Raw genomic sequence first — 23,847 nt, 5'->3', positions numbered from 1 at the left:
AGTTAAGGTTTCTGTGCCCCAGGAGAGTAAAACGAGAAGCTTCCTCAGAGAAACCGTCTCAGCCTCACTAAACACCTGCACCTTCGGGGAAATTCAAACCTTTGAAAATATTGTGATCAAGAATGTAAATCCTGATTTTGCAAATATTTTCCAGCGTTCACTTTTTATTTACATACTGTGTTCTTGAAAGGACTAAAAAAAAATAGTCAGCTAGAGATTGTTAACTCGCCCACAGAAACTCACCGAGGGATATGTGGCTATCTGGCTATTGGCACACAGTCGACACGGCTCCAGTGAAACCGTTTTTGTTGCACATGCAAACAAAAGTTTGTCTAGTGCAACTAAACCATTTTATTTGTTGCACCTGAAGTTTGGCAGATCTGCGTGTGCAGACATTTGCCTTTGAACAAATCTTCTAACATATTTTCTGACATTATTTGAGGTGAATCACAACACAGATAGAGAGCAGGTCAGCACTCCAGATGTGTTTGACATTAAGTTGAAGACAGAAAGTTTGGTTTGCAGTTGTGTTGAAGAACAAGAACTCCCCCATTCATGCAGTCTTGTCAGTTACAGGGACCACAAGCGTTTTAGGTGCAGCGTGCAGGCTAACAGGCTAACAAGCCGATAAAGTGAGTGGGCGAGCGAGAGTGAGGGAGCTCCATTTATTAATAGCGTGAATCTTAAATAACAGTTTACCTACACAAAAGACTACAAAGTGGCTGTGACTCGTTCTTCAAATAGCTCAATGTTCATCTCTGATCTGCAGGCTGCAGCCTTTTAGCAGCACAATCTTATGATGAGAAAAACTGCTGTTACCAGCAATATATTCATAGTTTTGCTGAACTGTTTATAAAAATGAAATTATAATTTTGGTAAGTGAAATGTATTTTTTTTTTTTTTTTTTTTTTTAATTAAATATACAAAAAGATAGGCAGACACCCAATGAAAAGAATATTCTGCTGCCCTGTTAGGCCTCCATTAAGAAGAAATCCATCCATCCTTTCATTATCTATTCACTTTATCCTACACAGGGGGACAGGGACACGGGGACAGAGAGACAGGGGGACAGGGACATGGGGTCACACGGGGACAGGGGGACGGGGACATGGTCACAGGGGGACAAGGGGACAGGGTCACAGGGACACGGTGTCGGAGCCTGTCCCTGCTGCCACTGGCTGAAGGTGTGGTGTACCTTGGACAGGTCGCCAGTACAAGACATGCAAACCAGGAAAAATGTTGTCTGTGTATCAGGCAACAGTTCAGTTCCAGCATCAGTGTTAAAAGCTGTAAATATTGTGAAAGCTCTTGCTAATTACCTTGGTCAGTGGTTTCTTATCTTTCTTTTTCTTTCAATGTCTCCACAAACCCCTTCGTCTCAGGTTGCATCATGAGTGTGAGTATTGTGCTCATGGTCGAGGTGGCTGCAGGTGAAACCAGCGGTCAGGACGCCTGATGGAAAACACACATTTGTACTTGCTGGTAAATGAGCTGGGAATGTGGTTCACAGTAATTCTGTGTCGAAGGAGTGGAGGAGACCTGAAGGTAGGAGGGAGGTCAGAGTCAACTAGTGTCTGAGCTAAGCACGTATTCTCACAAATAGTTTTCTCACCTATGCAGCTCTTTTAAATACTTCTTCCCTTTCTATTTGCCAGAGATAGGCACAGCCAGCCAGGCAGCTTTTTCAGCCTTTATTTAATGTGTTTACAGAGGAAAACAAAAAGTTGGAAAAAGCTGGCAGTCCATTGATTGCACGGAGAGGCCTGGAAAGAGGCGCTTCTCTGTTTCGGAGACCTCCCAGTTTCCCACAGTGCCTTGGGAGGGGTTGGTCAACCTGGGGAGCTGGTGCCCTCGCCTGCTTCCAATCATCTACCATCTGCAGGCTGCGGTGCTGAAGAATTTTTGATTTCCTGCACACACACTCCCCCACCAGGCACACGCACACGCACGCTCGCACGCACACGCTCGCACACGCACACGCTCGCACGCACACGCTCGCACACGCTTTTCAAAACTGGGCAACGAGAAACCGAGCAGGCCGTCTTAGTGAGTTGATCCCAGCTCTGCGTGCTCTGAGGCTTCATGGCCCAGTTGAGTGCAGTTTGGGTTCTGCACATAATGTGTGGCTTGTTTCTGTTGTGGAGCCTGGAACAAAAGATCGGCCTCATCCTGCTACAGCTCGTGTGCAAGCCTCACACACTTAAAGTCAATGTGTTGTCTCGTAGTTTTGGCATTAATACGATGAATTTAGACTGAAGAAGGGAAAATATTGTCGAATACAATTTGATGTCAATAATTTGGTAAATCTTTCATTCTGAGTACATAAACTGGTAATAACTTTCTGACATTTTAACATGAAGTTTCAGGATGTTTTAAGATGCACAACTGTTTAAAGTTTCCATTGATGACACAACTGCAGTTTATCTTAAAGTTTGTTTTAGTCAGTCTCGTAACATTTATTATGGTGAAATGGCAATGATTTAGTGGGTCATCACTTTAGTGATGACTTGTCTCCACAGTAAAATGTTCATGTGTTCCTGCGCTCTGTGGGGGCCTGTGGTTCTTCACACTCATTGAATCTGAATTAAATGTACGAAAAGAGAATATGAATCAGAATTCATTCTTTACGAATGACAAGTTTATGAATAATTGAAGAAAGAAAATGAAGACGGATGACTTGTGGCAGTCTGCAAGTTGCACCGCTGAAGCAGTCTCCATTACATCTTAGCAAAATGATCAATATTACAACAAATTACATCTATTGAACTATAAACAGCTTTGTGTTTGGTGCATTCTTTGGATTCTTTGGTGAAATTAATCCACTGGTATTTTGAATTATCTTTAAGAGCTCTATGTTGCAAACGCTGGTGCAACATCACCCTCTTTTAAGTTATTAAGTAAGCAAGTAGCTTCATTTCCTGTTGTGCAAATATGACCTCTTGATTTTGATTGTCTATTGGTCCTTTAAATACTTTCAGCAGTAGCTGGTTGTGCATGCTGCTAAACAGTGCAGCATTCTTGTGAGTGTGCACGTGTGCAATCAATGCATACATGTGCGTTGATTGCTTGGAGGCGTGGGGCGCCGGCCAGCAGCCTTTAACGGCATCCTCTGCCAATTAGGCCCTTCATTGGTTTCAATTGTGATGCAGCATCAGTTCAGTGGTTCATGCAGGGCTGCTGGACGCCTCCTTAAAGCTGCACAGGATGTTTCTGATGAAGTGTAGACGGGACCCCTGCTGTTTCCACTGGATTTAATGGCTTTCGTATTTGAACTATCATTTTCTGCACAACACAGATTATTTGAAGATTTGGTTTGAAGAGATCAGCGCTGTCCCAAACAATCATGGTCAGACATTCCACTCTCTAGAAGCTGAAGAATGGAATGACATTTTGAGTGTGTGTGTGTGTGTGTGTGTGTGTGTGTGTGTGTGTGTGTGTGTGTTCGTTCATTCGTTGCCATGTGTAGCCTCTTTGTTTGCATCCACTGGTTGTGTCGCACCAACCAGTGTATCACACCAGCTACAGCATCAGGTACTGGGCAGATATTTCTGCCTAATGCTCCTGTTGATTACTTATTCCCATTTTATTTAGGCTTTAATTGGTTGGGACGTTTTTAGGTGCATTCGCTTGGGCAGAGTGAATAAGTCCATTGATGGAGCATGGCAGGCGTGCTACCTCCAGAAGTGAGTGTGAGGCTGTGGGTCAATGCTTTGGCCCGTTGAATAACAGCCTCAGCAATGGAAGCTTTGTCTCTATCTGTGCTGGCAGCGCTGCACGGCCTGCGGCCCCGTTTCCACCACCTTCTTCAGGGACAGCCAGGACTGCTCTGCCCCCTTCGAGCCACCCCCACACATGGGCGAGCTGCAGACCTATAATTACCGACAGTGAAGAGGTGCGGACCTTTTTGTTTTTGAAGCGGGGAAACAATCTAACCACACTGTTGACCTGTAACTGGGTCGGCCGCCAAGCACCGAGTTCCCTTTCCCACCACGGTGCAGCTGCCCAGCCCTCGAAATGTCTTGTGTCTGGCCTGTAAATCAGACAGGTACATGTAAACCGATAATGTATTAGGCTCCAGAGTGGTGTGTGGAGTTGGACACTTAAAAGGCTTCATTTTCTGACAGCTTTATTCGCTTAATCTGCTGCAGGAGATGGAAAACATTTTTACTGGGAGCAGCAGGGCTTTACTCAGAACATGTAATCTGAGATATGGATGCTGTTTTCCTCTGTGATGCATTTACAGGCTCTTTAAGCTGCATTTTTGTGCTTCTATTTTTGATGCACTCAAACTGAATGTCTTGTCATTGTAAAACTTAGGATTTTCTTATATTTCAAAAGACGATGGAACTTTTTAGAGCCTCATTTATTAGACGCTTCTGAGGTTTTATTATACAGAAATTGAATGTCATTAAATGGTTAAATTCTTTTTATGTTAACTTGTGACTGAATCTATTTTGGCAGCCCAGAATATAAAATCCATCTCCTCTGTTCCACGTTCAGTCACTGAAAGCTTCCTTGCGCTGTTCCTCCCCACCGATGTTGTTGACAAGCTCTTTAGCGCAGCTCTCATCTGACTTTAGGCTCCTCCCCCGCTGGCAACCTGCTATTGACAGTAGCCCAGTAGCTCCTCCCCCTGTTATCAGCTGTAGACGGATGTTTTGCACCTGATTTACAACTTTTCAGTTATTACATTACACGTCCTCATGACTTGGATAAGACAGACACTGTTGCTCAGATAAATACTTAGTTTTTTTTGGGCAGAAATACGAGTCCAGTGAGATTTAAAGGGCACTCTTGAATTCCCTCATCATTAAATAAGTGTGTTTAAGTGTCTGTGAATGTTGTTCTGGATTATTTCCCCTCCTCAAAACTCACTTACTCTGTGTAAGTATTAAGATCTCTGTCAGGAGACTTGTTCCTTTCCTCTGCATCGCAGCATTGATCAGTGCAGAGCAGAACAGGGTGGGTTTCGTGTCACACAATGTTTTGATTGGCATGTTTGAACCTCCCACAGGAAGATGTTTCGAAAGAATGCGGTTAGAAGAAAAGTGTTGGATAACACAGAACATGGCTGTCATGCACTTACACGTACAAATTCTCCTGACTGATGTGTTGCACGACGCTTTTGTCTGTTTCTAGTTCCTTCACGCAGAGGCAACATTTGGAGGAGATCAGATCAGTTCCTGGACTCGCTGTTTAAAACCTGGATCGATGCAGCGAAGGAGACACGACTCCACCGTGCTTTGACTGATCTTGTGAAGTTGCACAGTGGCAAGTAGTAAAACTGTGTGGTTGCCTTGGCCAGCTCCCCCGGTATGAGTATAGCTTATGCTGAGAATGAGAAGAGGAAACAGCCGAGCACTGTTGGTGAACGAACACCCCTCCGGCCAACGCGCTTCTCTCACCTGCCAGCATTTATAACCGAGTCCGTGGCCAGTTCACTCAAATCAGCTAAAGCCAACGCAGTCTAACACCTCCGCTCCGCAATACATCAACAAGGTTCTAATGTTTCGCTTCTGATAAATGTTTTTAAAAAGGTTTCGTTTCAGTTTTATTGCCATTTTGGAACGTGAAGCCTGTGGTGGTGTTGAGTCTAATTGTGAGAAATACAGAAGTGTTTCTATGGCAACTCAACAAATCAGAAGGCTATTTTCCACTTTCCCGTCTCGGACACTTCTTTTTTAATGAATCGCATTATTTAAAGTCGATGCCTCATCTCCACCGGCTGCACCGCGGTCCGTCTCGCCACAACCGGGTCGCCGAGGAGCAACCGGTCTTCTTTCTGACCGAAGACGCTCGCAGACCGCCGCAAGTTCAGCAGCTGCATTAACTTTTACTGGAGGCTGCAGCACAAAGTAGGAAACAACAATAACCACGAAACGGACAAAAAGAAAAACCCATCCAGTCAACAACGTTTACTCACCGCAGAAGCACAAAACTACAGAAACGTGAGCAGATTAGGAAGACAACAGGTTCTGCTCCCGGGACACGAAGCCGTGTAGAGGACGGATTAAAGCTGCACACGGTGCCGGACCGTCCAGGAGAACATGCTCCTCCAGAGACCTCACGATGTGGGAGCGGGATCATTTATGGTTTCTCAGCCAGTTTACACGGAACCCGGTTTCAACAGTTCAGCGATTAATAGCTGTTTAAATCAAATTGATAATAAGAGCATAAACATCAGAAGTCATCTGTTTTGGGTTTGGTTTTCATATATCATTGCAATGAGAATCTATAACTAAGCATTTTGGAGAACCTGAAAGAGAAATGTTTTGTTATTTTATGCTGCTGTTCCACGTAAGAAATGAGCATCATCTTAAATATGGAGCACACGAAGCTGACATGGCCTTGTGGGTTCATTCAGGGTTAATCAACAAATAAAGAGTCCCTTAGATTTGTGTGTCATTGACAAACAGTGTATGGAGCCCTGCTGCTTCATGTCTTTGAACAGCAGCGGGATTCTCAGGAATCAAGTTCTGCAGAGCTGCCTCACGTAGGAACGTACCAGACCTTCATGAGGAGATTTGAGTGGAGACCAGACTGCTGCTCGGCCCTCTGCTTTCCTAAAGAAGTGAACGTTGACGTTGGGATCAGTTGGAGAGGCTGGTTTCCTCCCTCGGCTGCTCTTGTTTTCGGGAGCTTTGTGGTGAGGAGGCTTCTGAAATGAATCCCGTCTCTTCTCATTGAGGACCTCTGAAATTTTGTTTTGAAAGCTCCCAGGCATAATGAAATGGACAACCTGAAACGGCTGAGGGATGTTTGGTCGAGCAGAGCTGCAGTACACCACATTGGCTCCCTCGCTGCCTCTTGGACCTGCTTATTCCTACATTGAATGTTAACAAAACACACTTCAAACACTTAAACGGCTCGTATGACGAAGTGTAGATTTCCCTCCGAGTAGACCGAGATGGGATTCTTCATGTATCTTTATTTCTGTACAACAGTCACATTGAGACAGCATTGTTTTTCTTACCGGACGTTTTGTTTTCTTTGTTTCATTTCAGAAGATGTTCAAAATGAAGGCGGTTTTCTGCCACGATTGACGCCCGAGAGCGCTGAACAGAACACACAGTCCTGACCTGGCAACATACGAATGGCACAAGGAAGCCACCAGATTAACATTCAGGTTTTGCATGACCTGCGCCAAAAGTTCCCTGAAGTCCCCGAGGGTGTTGTCTCCCAGTGTGTCCTACAGGTGAGCAGCTTTACACCTCTGACGCTAAAGAAGTACTGAAGTGTGATTGATAAGTAACGGGAAATTCCAGTAGAGATGTCAGAAATATGTTTATAGTCATGTAGAAACTGTCTTCGTTACATCCTTTATTGGTTAGTTGCTGTAAAAGGTCTTTAACAGCATAAATCTAATGGAACATTTCAGGGATCAAAAATTCCACCTTATGTTCATGTAAAAAAAAAATAATAAAAAATAAATATATATATATATAGACATCGGTGTCAGCCTTAAAAGAAATCCAGTGTTGGCGAGGCTCCACTTCTAAGCATCTTATAATAAATATAAATTACCTCACAGATGTTACTACTGGAGAGACAGAAATTAATCTACACAGATTTACAATTAAATACACGATCATGAGAAACAAGCTTAAGGAAATATGTGAAGGGAAAATTATAAATCGGTGTTAACTGAACATAAATTTAGCAGTGTTGTGTTTCAGGTAGGCCTGTTTTGTGTCAACTGTCATTACCTCTGTGTGTTAATGTCTCAATGGCTGGTGCACCAAATTAAACAGCCATAACTTTAGCTGCTTGCTATGTTTCCTAAATCATAAGGATTTGTCAGTAAGACAAAATGTCTCTGATATGAGCTGTACGCTTGATAAAGAAGCTACTTAAGAATGTTTTGGTTGAAGCATGCAATAAAACAGTACACTGAAAAACAGGATTATACAACCAGTAGCTCCGCCCCAGAGATCTGATTGGTCAACTGAGCATGTGGAACAAATCATGATGACATCACACCCTGCTCATCACTAGAAACCTCCCACCTCCTCAATAGGAATATATAATTAGAGTTGAGTTTCATATAATACAAGTAGTTCCTACTTGTGGTAGATCTATTAAATGACCCATTTGGTGAAGTCGGGTCTCTTTTGGTCCTTTTTGGTCGCTCCGAGCACCCGTACCGTAACACCACGGATAGTCACACACTTACAGTCCTAGCGGCGGCTAGCTGGACCGGTTTGGTTTGAACACATGACACGGAGCTAAAATGTTAAAAACACACGAGTCCATGGATATCTTTGTTTATCAGATATCTTTGTTCATCTGATATCTTTGTTTATCAGATATCTTTGTTCATCTGATATCTTAGTTCATCTGATATCTTTGTTTATCAGATATCTTAGTTCATCACATATCTTAGTTCATCACATATCTTTGTTCATCACATCTTTGTTCATCAGATATCTTTGTTCATCAGATATCTTAGTTCATAACATATCTTTGTTCATCAGATATCTTTGTTCCAACCAGACTGAGCTAGCTGAGCAGTTTAGTGTTTCTATGTTCTGTATTTATTCAGTTGAAGACTAGAAATCCTCTCTGTTGCTAGGTGGTTGCTAAGGGTCGGACTACTTCCTGGAGTAATAAACATTACATACGTTACATAAGTCTACTGATTTTTTTCCAGTTCTTAGTCATACCCTGTCTGTTGCCATAGAAACGGGGATCACACTGACAAAAAGTTTATATTTTCAGAGTGAATTTCTCCACAATATGAAAACATTTCGATTACATGTTTTATTTAGTTTATAACTTGTTGTATAATCACTATATTATACAGGAGTGTGTTTTAAGGTGATTATTGGCTTGACAGTGATGCGGTCAGTATGTCTGTAAGCTTTAAAACGCCCCCTCACGTCTAATATTGCTCAAATATATCATTTTCATCTTTGTATCTTCATCTGTTAAGAGTTCCCGTCTGAAACATAAATGTTGCAGCAGTTTATTTCCTGTCTCTGTCTTTGCTGCAGAACAACAACAACTTAGACGCCTGCTGTGAATACTTGTCCCAGGTGAGTCCGGGCTACCTGTACAGTGAAGAAGGGAACCTGAGCTTTTCTGACGACCCCAGCTTCAGCAGGCTCCCCAATCACATGACTCAGCTGAACCTGGGCCTGCAGTCTCAGAATGTGCACGTGGCCCCGGTTCGGGACGGCCTGAGGATGAACGGCAGCCGGACTCTGTCCCACAGCCTGAGTGACGGGCCCCTCCAGACGCGCCAGGCCCCCAACAGTGACTTCTTTCCGCAGGAGCCCCAGTCAGCCCCGGTGCAGGTGCCCTCCGCTATTAATGTGTTTGGTATGATGGAGCCCTCGCGTAAGCCGCAGCCTCCGCAGCACCTCGGACTCTTCCCTCTGGGTGTCAAGGCAACGAGTCTGGGGGCCCAGCAGACGCCCCGCTTCAACCCCATCACCGTGACTCTGGCCCCCAATATCCAGACGGGCCGCAACACCCCCACGTCTTTGCACATACACGGCGGGCCGCAGTCGGGCCTCAGCAGTCCACAGGGTAACTCTATCTACATCCGGCCTTACGTTAGCCAGTCCGGTACGACCCGGCAGAACCACCAGCAGGGCAGGGCCCAGTACAGCCCCACCTCCCAGCCCCAGCAGCAGATCTACCAGATCTCACATCCTTCCTCCCTGTCCGGTTCCTGGTCTGGCCCTCAGCACTCCTCTTCCTCGCATACCTCACAGCAGCAGACCCAGAACCAGACCCAGAACCAGACCCAGACCCAGGGCCATCAAACCTCCCACGTCTACATGCCCATCAGTTCCCCCACAAACTCCCACGCTCCCTCCATCCTGCCAACCGGAAGCCAGGCGTCTTCCTCCGGTGTGTCTTCGTGCTCCTCCTCCGCGTCCTCCTCCTCCGTCATGCCCGGCTCGCTGTCCACCATCAGCCAGTACAACATCCAGAACATCTCCACTGGTCCACGGAAGAATCAGATTGAGATCAAACTTGAATCTCCTCAAAGGAGCAATTCCACCACAGCTGTGCTGCGGACGAGCAGTGGGCCCCGTTCATCCTCCACCTCCTCCTCCTGCCCTTCCTCCTCCTCCTCCTCCTCCTCTTCGACCGGGGTGGCCCCCGTCCCCTCCACCCCTCTGTCCATCGGAGGCCCGGGTCTGAGTCGCAGCCAGCCCACCGTTTACATCTCTGCCAGCCCGCCTACTGCTGCTCCCGCCGCCTCGGAGGAGGCCATCGTGGCCTCAGCCGGCTCCCGCTCTCAACCCAAGTTTTACATTTCTGCCAACGCCTCCAGCGAGGATGGCGGGGGCAGGAACCCTCCCACAGTCTACATCTCAGCCAACCCTCCACTGCAGGGGCCCGCGGGGGCCAGGAACATGGGGGGCCAAGTGAGCATGGGCCCTGCCTACATCCACCACCATCCACCTAAGTCCCGTGCCTCTGTGGGAGGGGGGGGCACAGCTTCTTCCCCTCGCGTGGTTGTGACTCAGCCCAACACCAAATACACTTTTAAAATCACCGTGTCTCCTAATAAGCCCCCAGCGGTGTCCCCCGGAGTCGTGTCCCCGACTTTTGAGCCCAACAAACTCCTCAGCCTCCCCTCAGACCACCATTTTGTGGAGCCAGACCCCCTGCATCTGTCAGACCCGCTGTCGCCTCACAGGGAGAGGCCGAGCGAGCCTCGCAGACTCAGCATGGGCTCTGATGATGCAGCGTACACACAAGGTGAGCAGAGCTGAGCGCCGTCGCTGTCACACTAATCTGTTCCCCAGTGAAAATGAATGGAACAGAAGTATGTAGGCAGTCAGCACTGTTATAAAGTCCTTCTGACACTGAAAAACCTTTTGCACAGTAACTTTTCTGCAGACTGCTATCGGGTGTTTTCACAGATCAGCTCGTCTGCTAACAAGTTTGCAAAAACCTTTAGATAATGAGTTAACGCCTCGAGACCAAATAGACAGAAATGTTTCCACTGGGAATCTTCCTTTCATGTCTCGGTCGGGCTGTTTGCTTCTCTGTTTATTGCTTGTTTGAAAGGTCAAGTGGGGAAAGAGTGCGCTTCCTCTGCAGCCGTCTGCACAGTGACGAGGATTGTTTTAACAATGAATAAAAGTATACAGGTTGGTTTTTTGCTTTGCGAGGCCTAAATGCTTTTTCCACTCCATTCTGCCAGGAAAGTCATTTTACTACAAAGTAACCTGTGTGATTTTAAAAGTCTCTTTCCATAACATCTCCTCCAATCTGTTTCTTGAGCCAAACTGTATCCTTGCTGTCACCATTGTTCAGCCGTGGTGGAAACACTGCTGCGCCCGTTCAGCTCCACACGGTAGATAAAAGGTGAGTGGAGGACCGGCTGGATGACGGTGGTGTGAGTCCTCCACACTAAACGCTGTGTTTCAGACCAGCAGATTCCGTCGTGTGAGTCAAACATGTCAGAGCGCACTGCTGTTTCCTTTTTTGGGCTTTTGCCTGTATTATGAGTGAGTCACCAGCTGTGGCTCCTGCACTCTGGTGACTACCACTAAGAGGGGCTTCGCCCGGCCACGCTGCCTCTGCTGATGGCCCTCAGCAGCTCGGCTTCACCTTCTTTATCTGCTTTGGTTTGGAAAGCTGGATCCTGACCGCTGCTGGGGTGCTCGGCTGAGTCTCATTCAAAGCTGCACCTGATACACACTCACCTGTCGTTAAGGTGTCACCAGGACCGTGTCTTTTACTGTTGGCAGCAGAATAACATTAGCATAACGCATAACATGACATGCTCCAAATATTTGGAAAGCTTTACACCGATATGGTAAAAACACTGTCAAATTGCATATTTCTACCTGATAAATGTAGAATTTTCTGGGAGATGACCCCAAAACCTCCAAATGTGGGCGACCACGTCTCCCACAGACTTCAGGAAACACCGACAGTCATCTGTTGCACAACTTACTTAAAATGACAGAACGTAGTTGAAGGGTTTTGCCCTGAAAATGAAAGTTTTAAACAGTATTTCAGAGGAGACGTCATGGTGTTGGAAGTAGTAGCCTCTCATCACACTGAATGGAACGAATGAAAGGGTGAAATAATGCAAAGACTTTTATCTAAAGGCGTGTTTCCTTTCATAAGAATACAGCACAGCAACACATCACCACATCACAGTACAACATGGAATCAGTAAATGTCAGTAGATCCTGCGCTGGCTTCTCTGCACATTTCTTTGGAGCTGCTGGTGTTTAGACTGGCGATGGAGGACGGTTTCCTCCTCAGGACAGACAGAAGGGAAGTGGCAGGAGAGACAGAGTTGGTGAGTCGAAGGTGTTACAGCTTGTCAACAGATGTAAGAAGTACAATGAATTCCTGGAAACGTGCTGCAGAGACTTGAGATGTGCATGGGAAAGGTTCGGCTTTGGAAATCGTTGCAGCAGAATTTGCCTGCAGCGGTTTGCTAGCCGGGATGAGTCGGATCTCCTCCGGTTACCACAGCAGGTGATGAAATGCAGACTGACGAGTCGAATGTCGTCTTCATGCTCAGCAACTTCTGCTCAACTGGTTTGACCGTCGGATGTTAACATCTGTCAGTAGACAACAGCCTTGAGTTTTGGTTTTGTTCCCTTTTTAGATACAAGGAGTTTCTAAATATGATAATAATAGCAAAAACAACACTGAAGGTTATTATTATTATTATTATTTCTAAAACTATTCCTTGTATTTCTTCCCCTCCTTTTATTAAGATTCAGCTTCAGTTGTGTTTGTGTTTTTCATTAAGTGTGTACAGCTCAGAGGGAGCTGCTGCCGAAACACTGAACTGCTTTTCTGTCCTCTGAACAGCACTGTTGGTGCATCAGAAGGCCCGCATGGAGCGGCTGTGGCACGAGCTGGAGATGAAGAAGAAGAAGCTGGAGAAACTAAAAGAGGAGGTCAATGAGATGGAGAACGACCTGACCAGGAGACGGCTGGAGAGATCCAACTCTGCCTCCCAGATTCCTTCAGTAAGAGCATCTCAGAGATCCAGAAAGATATGAATGTGTCCTGAACTTTGCTTTAATGTGATAGTAAGAGCTGAAATGAGTTGGTGATGCTTCAGAGAGCCACAGGCTGAACCAGACTTTCCAGTTCGATGTGTTTATTCTTCCTGGTCCTTGAGGCCCGATAGATACCACACATTAGACCGTTTATTGTTGTGGACAGTAATAACTACGGAACAACTCTCCTCATTTAACCACCTTTAAAAGGGAAAAGTCCAAAGGTTATTTGTGAGGAACGGGCGGACCTGATTCGCCGTAAATGGATCAGCTGACCTCCTAAACACCTGAAAAACTCAAGAAGACAAAACAACCTCCCTTTTGCTTCATTATGATCTCAACAAGATTCATAAAGAAACAAAAGCTTAAAAAACTCCAATTAGGACACAGCAGGGACACGTATACACACGCACGCACGCACACACACACACACACACACACACACACACACACACACACACACTATATCGGGATATATTGTGAAATAGCGGGATGTGCTGTGATATATCGGGATATAAACCGTCTAACACCAGCCAAAATAAAACCATGTTGGGATGTTTGAAAAGGAAAAGTCAAGACACTCTTAAGCAACAATTTTAACTGGCATCTGTTCATTCATTTCCAACTATGCTTATATTCAACATGGTTTTGAGGGAGCAGTTGAATGTGATGAGGAGTCCTCAGAGTTGATAAAAGGCTGATCAGACCGAGTCGTCCAGGTCAGAGTTCCTGCTCGCAGCACGTCGGCGCTCCGACGCTCTGAAACTCTGCTGATTGCAGCGTCTGTTTCTGTTTTGGACGATATCGCTCCACGTTCTCAGGCTGACAGAACACACAGCTTCTGTCAGATTGATTTCACAGCAGCTTGTGCGGATATTTGTAAGAGAAGTGTGCAAGTTAAACGAGAAAGCATGAAGTCACCACAAATATTTCATGTTTATTTTCTGCACGGCGACGGGTTACATTTCCAGCTGGGCTGTCGGGGTTCAGATGAAGTGCTGCTCCTCCTGGAGTCGGGCCATTCGGTCCACTTCTACATCGAGTTTCCAGAAGGGGAGGTGGTCCCACAGGCTGATTGGCTGGTGTCGCTGAGCTCAGCTGTTCCTGGGTCAGTGTTTACCGAGACCAACCCACTCTGATCCCTTTCTCTCCTGTTCTCTTTCAGATCGAGGAAATGAAGCAGTTGCGATGCAAAAACAGGTCACTGCAGATCGACATCGACTGCCTCAGCAAGGAAATCGATCTCCTTCAAACACGAGGTATCGACCCGTCCGTCTCTGACCTCTAGGATTGTGTATTTGTTGGCATTCAGCCGGTGCACGTGATGAAGTTAGCAGAAGGTGGTTAGATGTGATCGGAGCGCCGTAGCTGCAGCACATCGGTCACATCCTCTCGGCACACGCTGTCAAGGTGCTGCCTTTGTGCTTTAACTAGCAGCTCTTCCTGGATTACATCCTGCTGCTGGTCGGTAACGAGGGATTTATTGGCCCCCTGGCAGCCCAGTAACACGGGAGGAGGACATTAAACAAGCTCCAGCCGTCTGATTCAAACATCTATCAATTACAACAAGGGATTGTCTGGATCAGTCATCTTGTATCATTTAGATTTGTATTCATTATTACTTTATTTATCTTTACTTTCATTGTCATGAGGAAAAGTAGCGAGCGATCTGAAACAATGAAGGGAAGAAAAACTGATCCCAGATTTGAAATGTGCAGATGTGTGCAGTATAATCCAGCGGTTCTCAGCTGGTCGGCCTCAGGAGACACATTTCTCCTTCGTCATCAGGTCACAACCTAAATGTTTGAGCCACTCAAATTATCTTCACGGACAAAAAGTAAAACACATGAAGGAATCTTCCTAAAAACCCATGAAGTCAAAATATTACGTGTTCACAGAGCAAGATGCTCATCAAGGTTAAATAATCGACATCCAGCTGCATAAAATCTGATGTTAAAAGGCCTGTTTACAAATGCTCCAATCAGAGCCAACTGCTGCTGAGATGGGAGTCATGGTCATCGCTGTCATGGCAACGCTGGCAGCAAACGGCTACAGAGTTGTGGCCAATGTATGTCCTTCAAAATAAAAGTTTGGCTTTTTCCCTGTAACTTTTAACACTTACATCTGCGAGCCAGAAGTGAGTCTCAGCAGCTGAGAACCATTTTCTGATCCGTGCATCAATTCAGTCGATCTCAGCTGTTCATTAAAGAAACTTCAGAGTGAAACTTCCTGTCAATCGTTTCATCCTTCGAATGTGTTTTTTCAGTTTTAAAGTAGGACAGTTCTGTTGTAAATGTTACATATTTGCATTTATCATTATGTTCGTAGCCATTATGAGTTAATAATGTAAAAGGCTTCGCATAAATGAACACCGGTCACATCTTTAGATAAACATTCATCCAGTGTGTGAAGTCTAAACCCATCGTTGTGTTTCCATCTGTACAGGACCACACTTTAATCCCAGTGTCATCCATAACTTTTATGACAACATTGGATTCCTCGGTCCCGTCCCTCCCAAACCCAAAGGTACTTTATCCGTTGGTAAGTTCACAAAAGTTTGCATGCTGCTGTCAGACGTTTGCCATTTATTGGATGCACTGCATCAGCGTTAGCTCCTCGTGAAGTCAGCTCAGATGTGTGGCCGCGATTCAGTCCACTCTGTTTTTATAGAAATTCATTTATTTTTGCCCCGTCATGTTTTCACACTGTTTACTGATGTACTAACTTCACCATCAGAGAGAGAGAGAGAGAGCGTGTGTGTGTGTGTGTGTGTGTGTGTGTGTGTGTGTGTGTGTGTGTGTGTGTAACAGTGAGTTTATGGAGCCTTTCTGACCACTCATGTCTTCATGTCTTCACTTGTCCTGTTGTACCTGCACTCTAATCTTTGTCCGTCCCTGTCCACCGTCCCGGCCTGACAGGACAGGATGTAGATATAATGTGACCTCTGAACTCATGGTGGAGCCATCCTCTTGACCTGATTGGTTACACCTCACTAGTGATGGCCAATCACAGCTGAAGGCTTCAGCAGCCCACAGGACTGTTTCAAAGGAGAGATGGCAGATATTGTAGAAGATATAAAAACAGTCTTCCACACTGAAGTTCACAAACACTACAATCATATCACATTACGTCTTTTTAGCAGTTTAACGACACATGTGGTGTTTAATAAGAGTTCGTCTCACCGTGGCGACTCGTCTCGCGTCATGTTTTGTTAGTTTAACCGCTCACGTTACCGTGCGTGTTTCTGTTGACGTTGAGGACGTTGAAGAAAGAAGAAGCTGCACAACACTATGAAGACTGCAGACAGAAGCTAACGGCATTAGCGGCGCTAGAAGGGGGTCACAACAACCAGATGAATGCTTCACCACACTAATATGTCAATCATTTTGATGTCCACGTGACCTTTGGCCTCCAGGGTCACACCCCACTCTGACTCCCCCCCAACCCCCTGTCCTTCTCCTCCTCCTCCTCTCAGACTCCGGCGGGAAGACGGCGAAGCCCATCGCAGACCAGGAGGAGGACGAGGGGACGCAGTGGAGCTGCACCGCCTGCACCTTCCTCAACCACCCGGCCCTCAACCGCTGTGAACAGTGCGAGTTCCCGCGGCACTTCTGAGCCAACGAGGCTGCGACTTCCTGTCGTCTCGCAGACCAGAATAGACGAGGCTCCTTTCTGTTTCTCTTTTGTTCCTAGATGTATGAAAACTCGGAGGGAGCGTCGTCATCGTGCGTCGTGCGGCCTGTGGTCCTTCATTGTTTCTCTCCTCTCTAAGGTTTGTAGACGGCTGTCCACCGAAGGCGTGACTGGATAGTGTTTACAGCTGGAGTTTCCTCCCTAAAGGCCGACAGAGTCACATGATACCTCACCTCAGACTCTCTTCTGCTCTTCACCCCGGGGAACCCTCGCTGCTCCTACTTACAGTATTACTAGCGTGGCCCTGCAGTGTGACGGCACACACACACACACAGACACATACACACACACACACACAGACAGACAGACAGACAGACAGACACACACACACACACACACAACACAGGTGCCAATGTGCCTTTTGCTGATTGAATATTTAGGTTTTTTCTTCTTCTGTGGTGGCGTGAGCAGCGGGATTGGGAACTGTGTTCAGCCACTTCTCTCCATCCGAAGGGAACTAACAGACTACTCGTTTCTAGAGGATGCCAAACGGGGCGGTCGGACCCTTGGCCTCCCTCTCCTGCATCTTCAATCACGAGTTGATAAAAAAAAGAACGTTGCATGCTTTGTGTACAGTACACGGAGGCAGAAACTCCCCTTCAGCTTTTTACTGTACATAATTGTAGAATGTGCCTTAAAAACCTTCTTCCTCACACTATGAATCACTTGTATTTCCTGTAAGTATAGCTTTATAGACTTTATTAACTTTTTTTTTTTTTTTTTTTGTCTTATTTTGTTTCCCTTTCTTTCAAACGAATAAGCACCGTTGCTCCCTGTTTAAGCTTTTGACTTGATTTCTGTGAGAGTTGAAGCCTTGCAGAAGGAGGAGCAGAGCAGTCACATGAAGCTACGTCTACCCGGTCCGTTCTTCGCTTGTGGAATTGCTGAGTTTCCTGTGTACGATCTGCAGATGCAGCAAAGTGAAAGGCAGTGGAGGAGGCTTTTTTTTCTTTTTTTTTTTTTTTTTCCTCTCTCGTGTGTGTGTGTGTGTGTGTGTGTGTGTGTGTGTGTGTGTGTGTGTGTGTGTGTGTGTTTTTGTTTTCCAGGACACCAAATATGTTTGGGACTGTTCGGGGGGAGGGAGGGGTTGGGGGAGTGGGAAACGGGTCTAAAAGCAAAAATTGCAAACTGCCACCATCTTATCTGACAACTGGAATGTAGGTTTGATGTTTGGGGACAACCACACCTCCGTGCAGAGAGTACAATCAGGACGGATGTCAAAGTGCTCCTGGAACAGCTGATGGAGTTACAAGGTTTCATGTTGCTGTGCGCCTGGATTGGGTTTCTGAGGTACCACACAGAACAGTGAATACGTTTCTGTGGATGTAAAAATAGTCACATGGGTCGCGTGCCTTTTAAAACCGGTCAGAACTGTTACAACTTGGAAGCAAACAAGGCAAAAAAAAAACAAAAAAAAACTAAAAACAAAAAAAAAGTCCCTAAAAGTGAAAGCACAACATGGCTGTCCACTCTGTATTCTCTTATTCTCATTTGGCTCCGTTCATCCTCCTAAGCTTTTATTCACGAGGGTGTTTCTAAAGTTTACTTATTGTCATTAAGTTACCTTAAATGTGGAGTAGTTACTTTGTTTTGTTTTCAACATTTGTGAAATGTTGCATTAGTGCCTTTGAATTTGTATTGATAATCTATCCTGTCACATCCAAGTGCCATTTTTAAAACCAAACTCTTAGTATTGTTTAAACCCATCTAGCAGTAGAAGAACAATTATTGTCTCTTAAGCACTTACATCATACTTTTTTTTTTCTTTTTTTTTTTTTTCTTTTCCAGCCCAAAGAAACCAGTTTTCAGCTTTATCTGCACCTTGGTGTGAAGAGGCAGTTTATTCATGTTTTATTAAATGGAAAAAATAATTTGGATATCTAAAGTGTTTTTTTGATTTTAGCTGGGAAAACTGTCTTTGTAACAGATAAGTTATTTGTAAAAATAATTAAAAAAAAAATCTATTCTTAGTGGTTTAAGCGCCTGTGTGATGCTTGGTTCAGGATGTTCTCTCCACTAGGTGGCAGTAGAGATCAGAAGGTTTCAGTGTGTCTGTCATGGAGATGTTTCCAAGTCTTTCCACTGCAACTCATTGCAAACATCTACAAATACAGAAGTAAAGCAGCATGCTGCATATTGAACACCAGGATCATTTAACTCCTGAAGAACTCGACCTTTGGAAGTGGATTAAGTCTTCTGAGGAACTTTATCAAGTCACACTGCTGATAAATGAGTCACACATGAGTACGACATCACTTCCTGCGAAGATTAGTTCAACTGTATCAGCTGAAATAGTTTTATGAGCAAAGTTAGCTGAAAGGCAGGAAATCAGTGTGTTGAGCCACCGAAGGATTTTACAAAGTTACGTAAACACACAACACACGCACACACACACACACACACACACAACATACGCACACGCACACACACACACACACACACAACATATACACACACACACACACACAACATATACACACGCACACACACACAACATACACATACACACACACACACACACACACAACATACACACACAACACACCCAAACATACACACACACATACACACACACAAACACATACACACCCAAACATACACACACACATACACACACACATACATAAATGTAGTGTAGTTAGGTCTCTGGAGGCCAGGGTCACTGAATTAGAATCGCGGCTGTGCACCATGCTAAATAACCAGCTAGCCGTAGGAGCTAACCAGGTAGTGGGTGTGCAGCTGTCCAGGGCTACAGGCTTAGTGAGCCGGTCCCCCGCAGCACCCGAACAGCCGGGCGGCTGGGTGGCAGTACGATGGAGGCATAGTCCCAAGCAGAAGCCCACGGTTCACCACCGACCCCTTCAGTCAGATGTCTTCCCGGGGCCACAGTCAAATGTCTTCCCAGGGCCAGAGTCAGATGTCTTCCCGGGGCCACAGTCAAATGTCTTCCCAGGGCCAGAGTCAGATGTCTTCCCGGGGCCATAGTCAAATGTCTTCCCAGGGCCAGAGTCAGATGTCTTCCCGGGGCCAGAGTCAAATGTCTTCCCAGGGCCAGAGTCAAATGTCTTCCCAGGGCCAGAGTCAAATGTCTTCCCGGGGCCAGAGTCAGATGTCTTCCCGGGGCCATAGTCAAATGTCTTCCCGGGGCCAGAGTCAGATGTCTTCCCGGGGCCAGAGTCAGATGTCTTCCCGGGGCCATAGCGGGCGACATTGAATCAAACCTGAAACTGCTGACTAAGGCTAATCGTAAATACAGTCAGATTGCTATTAACGTCGGTAGTAACGACACCCGGTTACGCCAATCGGAGGTCACTAAAGTTAATGTGGAATCGGTGTGAAACTTTGTGATGGAAAAAAAGATTAGTTTCTTCCTCTTGTTTTGCATTGTGCCTCCGGAAAGTCTCTTGTCAAGCAGGCTCTGAAAAGTCTCTTTTGTTGTCTGTCTTATTTGCAAGTGATTCCTTTGTTGTTTTACTTTCCGCATCTAATTGACGACTCCCCTGTGTCCTTATCTTGTGACCTACAACCAACTCAGTATTACCATACGAAAGCAGATACAAAGGGAATGGGGGTGACTGTCAACTGTTTGTCACACTGTATAAAAGCTGCCCTACGGAGGAGATCTGAGAGCACTGCTGGACACCTCTCTTTGAGGGTGCATGTAGTTGCTCCTTCTTGCAAGAATAAAATGTCCGATGTGTTTGATTTTGAACCGAGCCTCTGAGTAATTTTTCTAACACTTTGCAAAAACAACGTGGGACTCCGTAGTTTCCTCTGGACCCCTTCCTAACCGGACCAGTGATGATATGTTTAGCCGTACGTCTTCACTTCACCGCTGGTTGTCGAGGTGGTGTCCCGCTAACAATGTGGGCTTCATTGACAATTGGAATACTTTCTGGGGAAAACCTGGTCTGATCCGGAGAGACGGCATCCATCCTTCTTTGGATGGTGCAGCTCTTCTTTCCAGAAATATGGTCATGTCTCTTAACAGCCCTAAAACATGACACCCAGGGTTGAGGCCAGGACGCAGAGCTCCTCTGCAGCTTCTTTGGAGCTGTCACTCACCCAAAACCTTCAACATCCTATAGAGGTTGTGTCTGTACCCAGACCACCTATATTTTAAAAAAAAACTCAAGGAAAGATCTATCAATAAAAATGTAATAAAAATTGATCCTACCAAATTAATGGTTCAAAAAAATCTCTGGTCTAAATCTCTGTTAGTAAATGACTTGATAACTGATCATCAGATTGATTTACTCTGTCTCACAGAGACTTGGCTGAAGCAGGAAGAACATGTTAGTATTAATGAAGCAACTCCTCCCAGTCATATTAATTATCATATTCCTAGAGATTCAGGCCGAGGAGGAGGAGTGGCAGCAATCTTCCACTCAGGTTTATCAATTAATCCGAAGCCGAAACTTAGTTATAAATCTCTCCATTGTGCAGAGCGGCAAGAAGAAAGGTGGAGGGATTGCAGTCTATGTGAACGAGAGGTGGTGCAATCCCGACCATGTGTGTGTGAAGGAGCGTTTCTGTAGCCCGGACATTGAACTTCTAGTCGTGGGGATTCTCGTCTGCCATTGTTATCGCTGTGTACGTTCCTCCATCAGCTGACGTAGAGGCAGCAGTGGACACCATCTACTCCACTGTGTCCAAACTTCAGACACAGCATCCCGGTGCATTTTTGGCAGTTACTGGAGACTTTAACCAGTCTGGATAAAGCTCTGCCAACTTTGCACCAGTATGTTAACTGCCCCACCCGGAACAATAAAACCCTGGACTTATTGTATGCTAATGCCATGGATGCATACAGTACTACTGCCCTTCCCCCCCCTTGGTAGATCAGATCATAACCTGGTCCTGCTGACTCCCAAGTATATTCCTCTGGTACAGAGGCAGCCTGTGACCACCAGGACTGTGAGGAGGTGGACACAGGAGGCTAAAGACGCCCTGCAGGACTGCTTTGAGTCCACGGACTGGGATGTGCTGTGTGGACCACATGGGGAGGACATCAACAGCATGACAGACTGTATCACAGAATACATCAAATTCTGTGAGGAACATTGATGAGTCTACCTTAAAGAAGTTACTGAGACCACATCAGAACAGGAGATTTAATCTCTGGTGTATTACTGGATAATATTCTAATATTACAGACTGTGTGAAGTAAAGATCTATAAAAGTGTACAAGACTTAAACCTGCTACAACTGCTGTTTCCACTACTTCATATCATGAACTGAATCCTAGAGAACGACCCAAATCATGTTTACTTGTATTCGTTTTTATGCATTTTATCTGTATCTCTCATTTCTTTTATATATTTTTAAATGTTCCTTTATATCTGTTTTTATGTGAAACACTGCATGTCATTTTCTTGCTGTTAAAACACTTTGAGCAGCATTTCTTGTATGAAAGGTGCTATACAAATAAAGTTTATTGTTATTATTATTATTATTATTATTATATGTGTGTTTAGTTTTAGTTCACTTCAGGTGGATGTATGTGAACTTCAGCGATCTTTCGGCTGCAGCTGCTCTGATTGGTCCACACTGATTCCGCGTGCTGCAGCAGGTAATGAGGGCTTTATATGTGACAGAAACAAACCTGCTTCTTCATCACTGATCAGCAGCACTTTAAAGCTTTTACCACCAGGGAGCAGCAGTAACACATCTGTATGAGCACATCTGACTAATATCTGTAACGTAATAAAGGTTTGAGGGCTTTTATTTCACTTTCGTTATTTATATTTATTCATCTTTACAGAAGTACAGAATATAGTGTTCCTCACTTTGAGGCAACATGAGAAAACAACACATGCTGCTTTGTTAAAACATCTGTCGGCTACAGTAAGTAGCTGTATGGAGCGTAGTGCATTGCACCTTTACACTGGGATAAAGAGAGAGCATTTGGTCTGCTACATGTTCCAGACTTCATCAGAAAGTCACTTTATAATGCTTCGTATTAAGGGTGAGTTTGTATGATGTGTAAAAAAAAATTTAAAAAAATTCAGTCTTTTAAAGAAATGTTCTCTGGTTCAGTTCTTACTTTGGGATGACAACTTTAACGTGGGCTCAATTTAAATGAACCCAAACAGCCCGTGGACTCTAAAAGGAGGTTCTGTGGCTCTGGATGAGAGAAATCAGTTCGTTTATGTCCGAGACCTGTGGGTAAGCGTTCATGACCTGCTCCACCATGCTCTGCGGGAAGAGCGTGCTCAGCTGGCTCCTCAGGCCCTTCCTCTGCTCGCTGGACGGGCTCTCGGTCCGGTGGCTCAGCCTTGCGTCGGACAGGCGGCCGTGGGCCCACGGGTCCCTGGGCAGGCTGTGAGAGTGTCCGTGGGACGGCTGTGCGAAGGGCTCCTCTGACCAGTGGGTGTGATTCTCCCCGTTATGTGGAGGCAGAGCTGGGCAGGAGTTCCACTCCGGCTGGCGACGGTGGCGGTTTGGAGACAGTCGGCTCTGCTGGTGAGCACACTGGCACCGGCTGCACACGGGCGGCTCACAGGACACGGATCTGCTTTGATGTGGGTAGTAACCTCCACACGGCCTCTGGGTGTTCCCGCCATACGAGCCGGAGAGGGAGTAGTCGTCGTGGCTCAGACTGTAGCTGGCCACCCCGCTGCTGTAGCTGTGCAGGAGGTGCTCCGGGCAGTAGAGCTGCTCGTGGATGTAGAGCCTGGACAAGGAGCTCTCCATGGAGCTGAAGGCTTCATCCACACCGGGGCTCGGGCAGCGGGGCAGGCTGCTGTCCCTCGGACAGACGGACTGCTCGCCGGGCGAAGCCCTGAGCGACGGGTCGTCTGTGTTTGGGGGTGGAGGGGTGGAGGAGCTGTACCGGTGCTCCGGCTGATATGCAGCAGGGGAGTAGTTCTTGGCTCGGTCCCTCAGAGCCCTCAGCTCATCGGCCACAGACAGCTGCGACTGGTTGGCCCGCTCTGGATGGTAGAACTTGCACTTCACTCCGTAAGTACATTTCTTACCTGAAAGAAGGATCAAATGGAACATGAGTGTGTTAATGAACAACTGTAAATCAGCGTCCTCACTTCCTGTCACTGCTGGAAACACATTCAGCATCACAGATGAATGAACCAGATTCCCTGCAGGGCCCCAAACAGGTGTCTCTCAGCCCCGATCACTGACTGACAGGCAGGCCATT

General features: G+C 45.9%; 2 protein-coding genes across 5 annotated transcripts in view; one reads left to right on the top strand and one right to left on the bottom strand.

The window, feature by feature from the left end:
* The window catches only part of tab2 (TGF-beta activated kinase 1 (MAP3K7) binding protein 2), a 40,465-nt gene extending 18,328 nt beyond the window's left edge, over window positions 1-22,137 (top strand). Inside the window, exons 2-7 of one of the 3 annotated variants that reach the window (XM_069161532.1) lie at window positions 7,005-7,195; window positions 8,994-10,719; window positions 12,805-12,965; window positions 14,164-14,257; window positions 15,444-15,524; window positions 16,474-22,137. In XM_069161532.1, the coding sequence (XP_069017633.1) occupies window positions 7,094-7,195; window positions 8,994-10,719; window positions 12,805-12,965; window positions 14,164-14,257; window positions 15,444-15,524; window positions 16,474-16,613 (2,304 nt within the window). In that variant the 5' untranslated portion in view covers window positions 7,005-7,093 and the 3' untranslated portion in view covers window positions 16,614-22,137. Of the gene's footprint in view, window positions 1-7,004; window positions 7,196-8,993; window positions 10,720-12,804; window positions 12,966-14,163; window positions 14,258-15,443; window positions 15,540-16,473 lie in introns of all 3 variants that reach the window. The other 2 variants (XM_069161531.1, XM_069161530.1) reach the window with 2 other exon arrangements.
* A 157-nt stretch (window positions 22,138-22,294) lies between these two features.
* LOC138205520 (probable ribonuclease ZC3H12D) overlaps window positions 22,295-23,847 on the bottom strand; it is an 8,816-nt gene continuing 7,263 nt past the window's right edge. The window contains exon 7 of one of the 2 annotated variants that reach the window (XM_069161533.1): window positions 22,295-23,671. In XM_069161533.1, the coding sequence (XP_069017634.1) occupies window positions 22,797-23,671 (875 nt within the window). In that variant the 3' untranslated portion in view covers window positions 22,295-22,796. The remainder of the gene's footprint in view (window positions 23,672-23,847) is intronic. The other variant, XM_069161534.1, reaches the window with a different exon arrangement.

The sequence above is a fragment of the Embiotoca jacksoni genome, unplaced genomic scaffold (genome assembly GCF_022577435.1).
Source record: "Embiotoca jacksoni isolate LCO1_2020_lvr unplaced genomic scaffold, fEmbJac1.0.p SCAF_29, whole genome shotgun sequence".
Taxonomy (NCBI): domain Eukaryota; kingdom Metazoa; phylum Chordata; class Actinopteri; family Embiotocidae; genus Embiotoca; species Embiotoca jacksoni.
This window is presented reverse-complemented; position numbering and strand designations above follow the sequence as displayed.